The following is a 14,919-nucleotide window of genomic DNA, read 5'->3' as shown; positions in this document are numbered from 1 at the left end:
GCATTTGGTGTATGTTCCTTTCTTTTCTCTGCTCCATGTCCTGTTAAAGGCTGTTCTGTTATAAAAGTACAGCTACAAAGGTCTCAGATATTAGTTTAGTATCATTGAATATCATTGAAGGTAATATAGTCATTGCAATACCTAATATTACCTCAGAATCATCGATAATCATCATGATGATTATATTTTCTTGTATTTTTCTCTTAATTTTTGGTCATGTATATTTTATCTTTTGTGTTTATTTTATATTACCCTCCCCCCGCCTCATTTTGCTTTCTCTCCCAGTCCTTTTTTCCTCTTTCACAGTTTTAAATTTTTATTATTCCCATTTCTTCTAATTTCTTGTTGGGCTTAAAAATATTTTCTTTTTACTCAGGAAAATGAAAGCAGGGGAAAGGTATGATAGGACCACTTGCTTGTGTTATTTTTTAAAGAACCCCTGGATCTTTAGTCTTCATGAACTGGATTTATTTTCAGAATACTGTCCATTTTGGTAAAAAATAGCTATCCTCAGCAATTCTACTTGGCTCAGTCTTGCTTCACAGGGTCTTCTGAATTACTCTACCTTTGTCAGACATTTTTCAGCATTACAATAATTTTGGGTAAACATGGAAGCAAGTTTACTTTTTTTTTTTTTTTTTTTTTTAGTGGTGCTAGGGATTGAATCTAGGGCCTGTGCATATGAGGCAAGCACTCTACCAACTGAGCTATATCCCCATGCCTTTCAGTTTACATTTAATTTTTCCTGGGTTTTAGTTTTTCAGAAACTAAAGCTTTTAATAATGAAATTTCTCTTATGGGGCCTGTAGGAGAGTGAGAGCAATCATAAGACTATAATTTTATTTGAGATTTGCCCAGAATCTGGCCTAAAGGGGCAGGCTTTGAAGAAAGAACAGGCCTTGCAAATCTATCAGTAGTGACTACATGTGCTGCACCAAAGAGCTCATTCATTTATGATGTCCTGGAGAACATTACTTTAGAAAATCTCACAGTCTAGAGTAGCATTGATGGCTCTTTGGAAACATATGTGGACTTGTTACAGTTGATGGCTAATCCATTTTCCTTCCATGTGGCATGTTCAATCAGCTCTGAGAGAGATCGAACTCTGCAGGTGGAACTCGAAGGGGCCCAGGTATTACGCAGTCGGCTAGAAGAAATTCTTGGAAGAAGCCTGGAGCGCTTAAGCAGACTGGAGACCCTGGCCGCCGTTGGAGGTGGGGAACTGGAAGGTGTGCAAGTTCGTCACAAGCATGCCTTCTGAGCGCTGGCGGGTCACACTGCATCCCAGGATGGAAAACCTGTTTACACTAACCAGAGGGAGCCTTGTCTGATGTGACAGAATTAAATGGTGACTTACTAATAATAGAGCTGGTACAAGTAGCATCAACTACAAAGTGAAACTCACTTTAGCCTCCTGTATCTTATGTACATATCTACTTTTCCATTGATTGTTGGAGGTTACAAAGTGTATTTGCACATTTAAATCATTCAGTTTTAGTTTCCCCACACACACTCATTCTTTTTCCCAGCCCTTCCTTCTTGTTCCCTCATCCCTTCTATGGGCCAATAAAGTTTATTCCTTCCCCACTTTCACAGTCCATTTCATATGTTCCATATCATGTCATAAATGCATGTGTGTGTATTATTTTTGCCATTCAATCAACTCCTGCTCTTTGAGAGCATTTTTAAAATCCAATAAAAGATGAGAAAGAGAAAGATTGAGTTTATAAGAATGACTCTGCAAAAGTGATAATCCATATCAGAAGGTAATCAAAATCAGGAGAGTAGTCTTAGGCCAACTTAAGGAACAGAGGCAAAACCTGTTAAAGTGTTTATAATAAACTTTTGGCTCTAATATTGTTTCAGAGTTGACTGTTGATCAACAGAGGTGAAATTAGATAGTTAAATATTAAATTCTATTTAAAACTTTGTTGATCCCTTTAGGTTTTCTTTTAAGCCAGGGACATGCCATTTAGTTCAGAAAAGTCTTCCATTGTCAGAATTCTCTGTGTACAAAGATAATTGTTAATGTAATATCCCTGTTTAAAATCAGTATTTTGCCAAATAACTCGTGGAAAAGAGTATCACTTCTGTATTTCCATTTGGTAGTGGCACTAGTTGGAGTCCTTTATTTTTCACTATCTAGTGTGCATACACTTCTCTATATTAAGTAATGGGCTCTAGGCTTTTAAGTGCTCAAATAGTTTAGAATGAAATGTCACTGATCTGTATTCATAGGTTTTAGTCAGTGTCTTGGTGATCTTGTGTGGCAACATGACAGGTGTAAGGAAAAGGCACTCGGGATTGTATTTCTGGTATTTTAAATGTCAAGAGTATAAAAAGTAACCAAGATTACTGTGGAGTTTTGTGGATTCAGCACCAGGAGGTTTCTTATTTCTGTGGATATTTGTTTCCTAGATTAGAAGCAGAGATTTTAGTTGCTTTAAACATGGTAATAAGTGAGCAGGGATTTAGGGTTTTAGTACCCTAAACATGTCTGAGTTTCTTTTCTAAGCTAGATGGAACATAATTTTTCTTTTTATTTCTGTTTTTCACGTGACACTGTTTCTTTCATATTTTTAAAAATTTTTTTTTAGTTATAGATGACATGATACCTTTATTTTATGTGGTGCTGAGTATCAAACCTCGTGCCTCACACATGCTAGGCAGGCACTCCGCCGCTGAGCTACAGCCCCAGCCCTTTTCTTTCACATTTGTATGCTGACATGGCTTACATTACGGTCTAATATTCATCAAGGATTCTGTAACCTTAGCTGTGCCTGTAACAGTGTCAGTTGATGTAACATGGACAGGGAGGACGTATTCTACCAGAGAAACACCTGGAATATTTTGGAATATTTTGATCATGTGGTTTTGCAAAGATTGGTAGCCATAAACCTTTCTCTTAATGGAGATGCCATGTCACTTTTAATGGCCTTGAGAGGAAAAAGGAGTCAATGGGAAAGAGAGAGGAAGTATAAGCATAACCACTCACTATTCTTAATTTCCTGGTTGTAAGAGATGCCTTCCTGTGCAAAACTTTATGTAGCTTTTTCCAAGTAAGAAAGCAGATAGTGGAGTTGAGCATAGAAATGTCAACCTGGGTTGGGGTTGTGGCTCAGTGGTAGAGCTCTCGCCTAGCATGCACGAGGCACTGGGTTTGATCCTCATCACCACATAAATGTAAAATAAAGATATTGTGTCCACCTAAAACTTAAAAAAAAAAATAAAAAAAAAGAAATGTCAACCTATTGAAGAGTATTCTCTCATGTTATTACAACAAGGCATTTAGGAAAATTTTTCTCTTAATTTTACTAATAGACCAAGGAAGCTTTCTAAGTTTACTGTTAAGTTTTAACTGTGAGTGATTCTCCGGTTCTAATGGCTCATAGGTATTATAGTAATTTATGTTAATAATCACTGCTTCTATCAACCTCCAGTGAGAGTGGATTGATAGAATACATTGAATTTGATTTTGATACCATAAATGTAACTAAAATCTAATACTAACTTTCTAGTTTTGATTGGGTTGAGGCTTGCAAGTAGTGCTACTTGGAAAGAGCTTGCTGTCTGTGGATATTTGTTTCCTAGATTAGAAGCAGAGATTTTAGTTGCTTTAAACATGGTAATAAGTGAGCAGGGATTTAGGGTTTTAGTACCCTAAACATGTCTGAGTTTCTTTTCTAAGCTAGATGGAACATAATTTTTCTTTTATACTTCTGTTTTTCACATGACACTGTTTCTTTCACATTTTTTTAAAATATTTTTTTAGTCGTAGATGACATGATAATTTGACATATTATGATTAGAGAACACAATTCTGATGAACATTTTTGTGTAACTCACAGATAGCTGTGATTGGACACATCATTCATATTGTCATTTAGCATTATATAATGTGCTTTTCTCTCTTTAGGAACACAGGGTCTTCTGAATTACTCTACCTTTGTCAGGCATTTTTCAGCATTACAATAATTTTAGGTAAACATGGAGTGCCATGTGTGTGTGTGTGTGTGTGTGTGTGTATGTGTATGTTTGTGTGTTTTACTCTGGGGATCAAGCCCAGGGCCTTGAGTATGCTAGGCAAGCACGGTACCACTGAGCTATATCCCCAGCCCACTTAAGCCATTTTTAATCAGAAACAGAACTTAAATTTAGAAAAATCCATATTGATAGATTTCATTGGTCTTACATTTTCTTTTGAATAATGCAAGTCCACAAAGTAATGGTTAAAAGGGATCAGGGTAGATAAAGTCTACAGTTTTTAGGACTGTAGAGTTAAAAAGGACTTCTAAGGGTATTTTTTTAATGAGTGAAATGGAAGTCCTTATGACATGTTTAAACTCTTATGAAAGTTTTGTTAGTTTGTTTTTTGAGGGGTTCTTTTGTTTGTTTAGGTTTTGTTTTTGTTTTTGTTTTGGTGCAGGGATTGACTATAGAGCTTCATGCATGCTAGGCAAGTGCTGTGTGACTGAGCTACCTACCTAGCCACTCTACTGCAGGTTTAAATCATATTATTGAAATCTAATGATTATTAGAGACTAGTATATGTCAACATTTGTCTGATGGTCTTTTTTTTTTTAAGCTATTTAGTTATTTACTTTGAGAGGGTATATTCTTATCCCCTGTTTCCTTTACCCTCAACCCATCCATTGCCACAGCAACTTTTCTTCACTCAGTTGTAGACAGCAGCAATATTTTTAGTACCTCTGTATCTTAGTACATTTTTCTTGTTCATAATTCTAAAAGATTTTTTAATTATATCATATTTGGTTAAAAAAAATCTATTAAGGATGAAGAAAATCTAAACCCATGTAGGATCTCAGCCACAAAAAGTAGCTTCCTTATAAGATTCTTTAATATATTTTACTTAGTTTATACATGAGTGACTTATGCCTAAAAGACCTATCACTTCTATGCTAATTTATGCTCCTAGTTTAGTGTGTGGGTTGTAAGAAGTTGAGTCATAGTTTCAAAACAGTTCAGTTTTCATTTTGTTAATTTCAGTTTTACTTTGAGTTTTGAGTTGCTTCTGGAATCTTCTGATTAGGGAAAGAAGCAGCAGGTCACATTATACTAAAATTATTCCTTTTTTAAAGAAGTAAAGGTTGATTGGCTTACCTAAAAGTTATAGTCTTAGAATACTTTTAGTACTTTTGCTTTCCTTGAGCTCGTAGTAGAAGTCTCTAGATCCAATTGTTTGGGTAAAGGCATTGTTTTCTGGTCTTTTTACAAAAGAGCCACATAATCTTCACACTTGAGATAGGTGTCTCTTTAATACTAGCTGGCCTCATATTCAACAAGTCTGTAGCCAGTATCCTCCAGATAAAGGGACAAAATGTCTATGAAGTTAGGAAAAAAAATCAGTAACTCACACACTTGACATCCATTTTTCATCTTACATTGAAATATTGTACAAAAGGTAGAATAAATGAAATGAATTTTCTTTTTCAAATACAAACATCTTGTGAGATAGAAGCACATATTTCTTCCTTGCTCTTAAGTTAAAGCTTGGGATGCTTTTCTCCTTTGGATAGTATAGAACCATTTGTACTCAGGAAAAAAAAAAAAAAACAGCTGAAAAAATGGAGCTCATTTATGGTAACTCTAATAAAAAAAGAGAAGGGACAAATCAATAGGTAGTGTGCTGGACAGATTTCTATAGGGTAGTTTCTGAGTCTTAATGCATTTTGAAATATTTAAGGCACTCCTTCACCATTCATAGGTTTATTAAAACATTTTATTATGATTAGAAAATAAAGTAATACTTTTACATAGTCTTGAGTATTGATAGAAGGTAAATTCTCAGCTTTTTTCTATGTAATCACATGAGCCAGGATGAGTGTCCCAAATAAAAAATTAGCATTATCATTTGCCTCCAACAGGGAAATGGAAGGGAAACACAAAACTGTTGAACTAATAATGCTAATTTTTGTCAGATTTCAAGTAAGAACATTTAAACTTGTAAAGTGATAAACTCATTATTTTTGTGTTACTTTCCTTTTGTTGTTTAAAATCAAATTCCAGAAATAAAAATCTTTATTATACTGTTTTCCTTTGCTAGAGTTGAAAGAATAAAACAGACAGAAAGTTCAGCAGCATCAGAAAATGTTTGGTCTAAAATATTAAGAGTAGGACTAAGTACTTGAACCAAATTAACTTTTTTCCCTGGAGAACATCTAATTGTATGGCAAATTCTTGTAGATTTGCTTTTTAGTACTTGAGTATGAGGTGCTGCTTTTTGTAGTTATAAAGTCATTATTCTAAGATATTTATCTCTCAATTTATAAACTTTAGAGGTGTGTATATATACATGCAAGTATATTTTATAACTCATGAATTCCCATCACTGTCCATGGAGCATTATTAGCTTAATTTTTTTAAAAGCAAAGTTTTATTTGCTTTTATCACTTTAAATTTTGTCGGCTTAAAGTGATTCATAACTTCAGATGAAAAAGAAAATGACATGTTAAATGATCAGAAACTTGGCATTAAATTATTTTTAGAACTTTCCCCACCAAATTAAGCTGTATATTTTTCTTTGAAAGTTAATTTCTTCATAGATCTGTGGTGTTAATCTGTATTAACATTTGTGTTAAAATGGAGAGTGTACTTTTTATATATAAGTGTTAGAATTTCAGCTTACTTTAGTTGAGACACAACAAATTGTTACTGATCTAATAAAAATATCAAAGGCCAACAGAAACTATTTGGTTTTGTTCTTAAAAGATTTATGAGAAAAGAAATAGAGGATACTTATCTTTTTTTCTTTTCCTTTATAGGAAAATCAGTCTATTGATCATTGTACTAAAATTCCAAGTCAAAGTAAGGCTCTTTGGAATGAGTACTTTACTAAAGGAAGGAAGAAGAAACCTGAATTTTTCTCCTCCCAACGAAGTGAGACTAAAGAGACAGTGTTACACTTTTCTCCAGAAAACTGAAACTGGCTGCTTTACCTTAAAAATCCTCTCTTAATTCTCCTTGCTGAAGTAGATTAGGAGAAAGCAGGACGGATTTGAGGATCCACTGTTATGGTGGCTGGTGCTGTCTCTTTAAATCTTCCTAGAAAAGCCTTGTGTTCTTTAAAGAAGAGACCATAAGCGGGAGGAAATCCTCAACACTACAGAATTACATTTACAGAATAAGTCCAGTGAGCATATCTTCTCTCCAGAACGTCCTAATTTACACATGTACTGGTCATCCTAAGGATAAGTGACTAGTTTATTGAATAATCACCCTTTTGAAAAAGTAAAAATGTTTTCCAAAACCCTGTTGATATTTCATATCCTGAAAAGTGATTTGGATTTTAATTTAGTTTTGTAAAGCCACTTAAAAACAGTGCTTTCTGAATACTGTATGGGTCAGGGGCCTCCAGGTTGCATGAGATGTGTTGCAACTTAAAGACAGAGGTATTCCACAAAGGGGCTTGACTTGCAGACAGCAGCTTTCTGTTGTTCCAAAACAAGCATCTGTTTAGATAAAGAATTTTATTTCTCAGTAGAGGCTATGGAGAGCTACATAGAATATTGACTTTTTCTTATGGCCCTGAAGGGAATGGATTCAGATAAAATTGATAGAAGAATGTTCTCCTTTGGTTCTTTCATCTAGCATCATAATATTAAGTCAGTGATGGTTGGTTCATGACATTAAAGTATGAGAGTTCTGCAAATGAGCACACAGCAGAGTGTCCAGGAATGAAAGAGATGGATGGAGAGGACCTGGCACTGAGGAAAAGAACACTGGGCACTGCAAACTTAACTCATGCTGTCAAGTAGTAGCTTTTAAAATCTTCTTCCAGGATTAGTAAAATATGAACCCTGCTATGTTCTTGGTTTAGTTCTTAAAGATTTATGAGCAAAGTAGAGAACACTCATATCTTTTTTTCTTTTCCACAGGGGAATCAATCTATTGATTGTTGTACTAAAATGTCTTATCTCTTTGCTGTTGATCCCATATAAATGGCTTATAAGGGAAATAATGATTATAGGGGGAGTTATCTTGACCCCACCCAGTTTGGACTCCTTACTAAGAATTAAAATTAAACTTTGTGAATTTTCCTGTAAAGCTTATTTTGCATGGTGGAGTTTCAAGACAGTTATAATTTACTGCTGGTGAATCCTGTTTGTATGGCACCTTTCCAAAAGAGTTCATCCTATTTCGCTGATGACTCTATTCTTTTTCAACTGTCCTGGAAAGCAGAAAGAGCACAAAGTGTTATTTCAAGCATCTTGCTGAGGAAAACCGATTTTCATAAGTGAAGAAGTACAGGTAGAATCAATCAAGATCATCCAGTTAATAACATCAGGTCTAGAACTTCCTTCTTCTGCTTACATTTAGATTCTGTGGCCTTCAGTTTAGTTAGCCCTAGTCCAAGGACCACTTCAGTTGATAGAAAATTATTTTCTAGATCTAAATAATGGACATTTTGGTATCACCTCTATTTTGTGTGGTTCAGAGCCTAGAATCTTGTAAGAACCACAACTCCATCAAAACCATAAATAAAAGTTTATCAGCAGTAACAATAATAATAAACAGCAATACTGTCTGAGGGTAAGCTTTATTGAGGACATACTGTACTAAGCACTGTTCTAAGCACTTTAAAATTAGCAAACCCTTTGAAGTTCACAACAGCTGCATGGAATGGATGATATTATTAACCCTAATTAACAAATGAGGATACTGAGTTACAGACAGGTTATGACTTGCTTAAAGTCAAAACTAGTGACAAAAGAATAATTCAAACCTCGACTGGCTCCAAAGTCCACATTCTCAATATGCAATTTATCTTCAATTTAAAAAGTTTTATAAAAGTAAGAATTTTTTCCTTGGTCAAAGAAGACCCTATGGTTGCAGAATGCTTAAACTGTTGCCAAAGGATTTTATTATGTTACATTTTAGAGGGTTATTAAAAAAAATATTTTTTAGTTCTAGTTGGACACAATACCTTTATTGTATTGATTTATATGTGGTGCTGAGGATCGAACCCAGGGCCTCGTATGTGCTGGCAAGGCAAGCGCTGTACCACTGAGCCACAACCCCAGCCCCGATTTTTTTTAAATATATATTTCTCTTAGTTGTAATTGGACACAATACCTTTATTTTTATTTATTTTTTATTTTTATGTGGTGCTGGGGATTGAACCCAGTGCCTTGCAAGTGCTAGGTGAGCGCTGTACCACTGAGCCACACAACCCCAGCCCTTTTAGAGGGTTATTTTGTTTATTTTGTAGAACTGAATAGATGGTAGAAGATAATTTTCAAGATCTAGATAATGCACATTTTGTTATCACCTCTATTTTGTGTAGTTCAGAGCCTAGAATTATTATAAGCACCACAATTCTATCAAAACCTCAAATAAAAGTATTTAAGATTGCAGGCATGTTTTCATGTTAACATGAAACATGTAAAACTTAATCTTGGAGAATTGAGTCAACTTATGAATGAATAGATTTTTAGATTTTGGAGACTCTCAAAGTGACAGACCAGTTTATTTTATATTTTTATCCATAAAAGCAGAAGACTCATCAGTATAAAAAGTTTTAGAACCTTTCATTTAAATTAGAAATTTAAAGAAGTCCAAGATAGTTCTAAAGATAGACTTCTGTTGCCATGTAAAAAGCTTAGAAAAGGGGATTCCCCACAAAAGAGGTTCTTTATTTTCATTCATTTAAAAAAATGTAAATTATAACAGAAAGATGGATGACTAATGTACACTTAGATATGATATATAAGATATCTTCATTTTATTCCAACATTTTCTATAAAATATTTTCAGCTTTATTCTAGTCCTCAAACAAACAAAAATTGTTTTCAGCTTTCTAATTCAAGGTGGTAAAAGGTAAGCAACTTTAAAACTGCTGTAAAGTAACTACAGCAGATTGAATGAACTCTGGGGGGTAAGGAGGAAAGAAAAATAAAATCCCTGTGTGGTAGAGTGTTGAGGTAAGATGGGCATTCTTCCTTTTTCTCTAATTTCTGATGAAGTCAGAACCAACACATCCTGTTCTCCCCCCAGTGAATTAAAAAGGAACATTATCTAGAAATGTAAATGTGGCATCAGAAAGGACCTCAAAGGTAAGTGGAGGGCAAAAAGTGTCAGATAAAAAACTTCAAGACCCGTGACAGTCACCTTTCCTAATTCCTTTTGAGGAACCTAATAAAGGAATCATCCTGGGATGTGGACTTAGCATAGGCTGTGCAAGCCACCAAGAATGGTATGGGACAAAGATCTGGATCTAACAGAGCTGAGCTTCCTTGAACTACAGGATCATTCTCTAGCTCAGTGTTCTAAAGGAAAACAATGGAAAATATGCTTTCTTAATCTTTCACTGAGTAGGACAATTAATCTGTGTGCGCGTGCACACACACACAGGAAAAATAAGATTATGATCTCTGTCATTGTACAGGGAAAGATTCTCCAAAGTAAGCATAATATAATATATATGTCCTTCAGTGAATTATCATTTAGTGTTTTGAAGCAGTCAGAGCATTCACCTCTGAGTAGAGGTGAACATATTCACCTCTATTCAGCCAGTGCCTTGAGTGAGAGAGTTCTGGGGCCAGTTTGAAATAATAAGTATTGGAAATCCCCGCTGTACACTGTCTGCCACAGATTAAGATGCTCATTGTTAGAGGTTTCTCTTTGTGGAGGGATTTACTGAATAGGATCCTGCCTTGGTCCATGATTAAATAACGTTCACCAAAAGATCAGGGAAATTAAACTGTTAGAACAGCATGCCTAATTATCTTTATACCTTGATGAGGTCAGCATGAGCCATTGCAAATACTCTGGCATGAACTTGCAGAAGCCAAGAAATGGAATCTAAAGACAAATTGCTCCTGTTCAACTCATCTGCAGGATGGGGAGTAAGAATTCAGGCTTAAGAAAGAATAGGTGAGAGGGCTAACCACTCGGACAGTGAATGCTTATTATTCATGTAGAACCTTTCATTTATGGAAATCTGAGCTAAGGAGGAAGCTCCTTGGATTGGGAAGAAGCAGCAAAAATAAAGTTCTGATTTATCACCTGAAGAAACAATGAATGGATCCTAAGAGTACAGATACTTCTTGACATAGGTCTTGTCAGGATTAGTTGGGTAACCTTAGACAAGCCACTTAATCTCTTTAAGGCCAGGGTTATTGAGTGGTATGAAGAGGACTTTAACAGATTGGTTGCTGAGTCCAGGGTCAGAACTAGATCTTGAGATTCTCTAACCTGGGTAGGTTCTGTAAGATACAGGGTGGCACAGGAGATATTCTTTGGTATTTTGATAAAATAAAACTATAATGTGGGCACAGTTATTGATCTAAAGTAGTATGGACAGTCTTTTATTCTAACAAAAGTAAAAAAGAAGAAATTCTCTAGATTTGTTCATTATTGTAGTCACTAGCTATATGTGGCTATACCAATAAAAATTAATTTAAGTAAAATAATTAATCCAGTTTCTAAGTCACACTAGCCACATTTCAAGTGCTTAATAGCCACATGTGACAAGTGTCTACTTATTGGTACTGTAGACAAAGAACAGTGCCATCATCAAAGAAGGTTCTGTGGTCAGCACTGCCCTAGACCACTAGCTGCCTAGACTAGTAATGGCAGTGATTTGTCCTTTAGAGCAGGGTGTGGATGTTTGTGCTGTGGGGTGACTGTGTACATGGTGACTGTGTACACTGGGGAATGAACGAATAGATTAATCCTTATTTGAACAAAGTATAAAAAACCCTCCATTCAAAGGATGTTGTTGTTGAACAGAGTTTGAGACATGGGGAAGAGGGAAAGAGGAGGGAATTAGGAAACAGTATCATTCTGTGTCTGAAATCTGGACTAGACCTGAGTCTTCCCCAGGACACAGGACCCCCAGATGGGAGAACCTCAGAGATGTCATCAGTCTATGCATAGCTGATCACAACAATGGAAAAGTGGGAAAGGAACTGGGTTGCCTTAATCCCTAGGAAATGAGGGAAACTCTTAGCATTTGTTGGGGGAAAAAGATTAGTTATGTTTGGCCCATGTTACAGAAGAAAAAGTTGCTACATAGCCAGGATAGGGAATCATTTAGGCTTTTAAAAAATAGATAAGAGGGTAATCATTCTTGACAGTCAAGATTTTTGGTTATAGATCTGTACAAGCTTGAGTGTTAGTAAAAAATTACTGCAAATACACTGAGAAGGATTGGTTCTGCTTTCCCTAATGGCTAGGATTCCAGGCACTTGGGGAAAGAAAGAAATCAGAGGTGGATGGCAAAGAGTGTAATTTTACCTGCTGTCTGGAAGCCATCTGTGAAGGGACTCACCTTTCTCTTCTGAACTTACTTCCAGGTGCAGCTGCAGGGGATGACACTGAAGATGCCAGCACTGAATTCACTGATAGTATTGAGGAGGAGGCTGCACACAACAGCCACCAGCAAGTAAGTCAGTGTCAGGTCCTGGGGTTCCCTGGGTGGAAGGTACACAGCCCTTCTGGGGTCTGATGGTCTCCCACAGCCTTTGTGCTCCTAAAGTGAGAAGACATTATTCTATATAAACCACTTCCCAGTCTGCTGCTTGTCCTCCCTAGGCATCCCAGCTGCCTCTCCAACCCACATTGTCAGTTTCTCTAATAGACCCTTTTGTTTTTACTACTTCTGTGTTTTTCTTCTGCTTCCTGCCTCTTCCTACCCACCTTTGCCTTTATTTACTGTCTGTAGCTATAGCTTCAGAAGAATTTTTACTTACAAGACAATGGATACTTCCCCTCTTGTGCTTTTGTAACTGAAACACACCACAGAAGACAGGGAGACATCGAAGGGCTGCTTGGGGTGGTGGCAGGGCTTAGGACCTGCATGGGGAGAATGCTGAGAAAATCCAAGAGGATCAGAATGTCTCCATAGCAGGGATCTTTCTCAATGGAGTCTCATATAGAAGACAACTTGGCAGTGCAACCTGACAGACTACCCAGGTTGTGACTAAGTCAATGACCAGCAGATGGCCCTTCAACAGCAAGCCCCTGTCAAGCCTCAACTTGGTATCCAAGGCTGAAACACAGTCCCCACCCACTATCAGAGAAAGCACGTTCTCAAGTCCAAGAGTGAACGTCCTGGACCTCAGAGATTATCACTGATAGTGAGCCCACAACACTTGTTGGAACTCCTAAGTGTCTCCGCCTTGCCCAGTGACATTTAACAGTTGCATCTTCTAGATGGACGATGCCTGAAACTAAGTTATTGCAGAGAAAGTAGATCCCTGATAGAAATCCTTCTGCAAAAGTAGCCAGGCTTCCCCAGTGATGGCTTCCTTAGGACTATGAGGAAACCTGTAGGGAAAATGAGGATGCCTGGGTCTGTCTATACACCATCTGCATAAGAAAAAGAGGAAAAATTTAATAAACCAGTGAAAGGAGCCCAAGTGAACAGTCCCCAAATCTTACAGGATATGGCACAATACGTCCTCAAGAATTTCCCTTCTACCACGAGTCCCTTTTTGTTGCTTTAGCCATAGCTAACCTTCACTTCTTCCTTGAGTTTTTGCATTAGCTCCACTACTTTTGCTTGAATATCTTTTTCTGAGTCCTCACCAAAGGTTGTGAATTTAATTGTGCAAACCACTGCCCCTCAGTACAGATGCTTCTGCCCTTCACTCCCTGATTTCACTGAGGATCTTCGGTAAGAGAAAGGAACCTACAGAATGAACAGATATTCACTTTAAGACAACTAGTTTGGGATGGCAGCTGGTCACTGATGGTTAGTGACTGTGGGATGGGATTAACTTAGAATAAATAAGCAGGAAGCACAGCTGTAAGGAGATTCAGATTCTGATTTGCATGGTATAAATTATTTTTGGTAGTACAAGTCCTATAGGAAAACTGACTTATAAAGTCATTTCTTCCATAGCCTTTTTTTTGTAGCCTAACATGGAGAATACAACCAAATCCTATTTTGATAAGGTCAGTCCAGCTGGGAAATGGACTTTTACATTGGGGCATATTGCAGTGCTTGCAATATTACTTGGCATAGGAGATGCCTAATATAATTTTAAATTGATAGACTTCTGGATTAGGGCTTGACTCTTGATAGATAAAGTGTATACCTGTTGGATGAAGAGTCTCTTGGGTAAGCACCATTTTCCTTTTTATCGCCTTTTCTTAAAAAACCAATCTTCAGCTTTGGGGAGGAGGACCCTTAGCATGTGAAGTCATTGTAAGTTTACTTCATTTTTCTGGAGTTTACAGTTGTGATTCTCTTTCTTTCAATTAAATAAAGCTTGCTTTGCCATAACTGTGTTTTGTGTCCAGATTCTCAAAAAAAATCATTTGCTTTTTTCTAGGAAAATGGTTCCTTATTTATTAGGTTGTGTTCTCCTTGTTGGAAACTAAGACTTATTCTTGACACCAAAATCCCTTCTTCACTCAAGCATCCATATACTTCCCCTGGTACACATATCCAACTTTGGGTTCCTGGGCAAGAATCACCTTTTAGCCAAAGAAAGTTTTTTTCCTCCTTATTTTTTTGACTCACCTACTTAAGCAAGCTTCAGGTCTGGCTATGATGATAATTTCTCCTAGATATCTCCCCCAAAATTCCAATCTCAAATAGATTAAGATCTATAGTAAACACCTAGGAAATTTCCATTAAAGAAACTAGAGTAATCAATCATTGCTTTCTTCATTTTAACTTTGCAGTGGAGAAAAGTTAATCAAGAATTGAGATTCAAATGCAAAGGAGAGAAGTCAGTAGACTAAATGTGATGTTTTAGGAACAGCTATTTAAAAAACTAATATTATTTTTATTGTCCAATCATGATTATGTACGTTTATGGGGTACAAAGTGATGTTTTACTATATAAATAAAATGTGAAATAATTACATCAAGCTAATAAATATATCCATCACCTCACCTCACCCTGGTTTCTTATGGTGAGACATTTGAAATTTATTCTTAGTTCT

The 14,919-nt window shown here is 36.3% G+C and overlaps 1 protein-coding gene across 38 annotated transcripts in view; it reads left to right on the top strand.

Annotated features, from left to right (window-relative positions):
• Pde4dipp2 (myomegalin) overlaps window positions 1-14,919 on the top strand; it is a 220,159-nt gene that overhangs the window by 170,340 nt on the left and 34,900 nt on the right. For 21 of the 38 annotated variants that reach the window (XM_048815040.1, XM_048815051.1, XM_048815063.1 and 18 more), the window contains 2 exons: window positions 1,087-1,214; window positions 12,318-12,406. In XM_048815040.1, the coding sequence (XP_048670997.1) occupies window positions 1,087-1,214; window positions 12,318-12,406 (217 nt within the window). Of the gene's footprint in view, window positions 1-1,086; window positions 1,230-12,317; window positions 12,407-14,919 lie in introns of all 38 variants that reach the window. The other 17 variants (XM_048815056.1, XM_048815037.1, XM_048815053.1 and 14 more) reach the window with 1 other exon arrangement.

This window comes from Marmota marmota, unplaced genomic scaffold (assembly GCF_001458135.2).
Source record: "Marmota marmota marmota unplaced genomic scaffold, marMar, whole genome shotgun sequence".
Classification (NCBI taxonomy): Eukaryota; Metazoa; Chordata; class Mammalia; order Rodentia; family Sciuridae; genus Marmota; species Marmota marmota.
The sequence above is the reverse complement of the archived record's forward strand: the minus strand, read 5'-3'. Positions and strand labels throughout refer to the sequence as shown.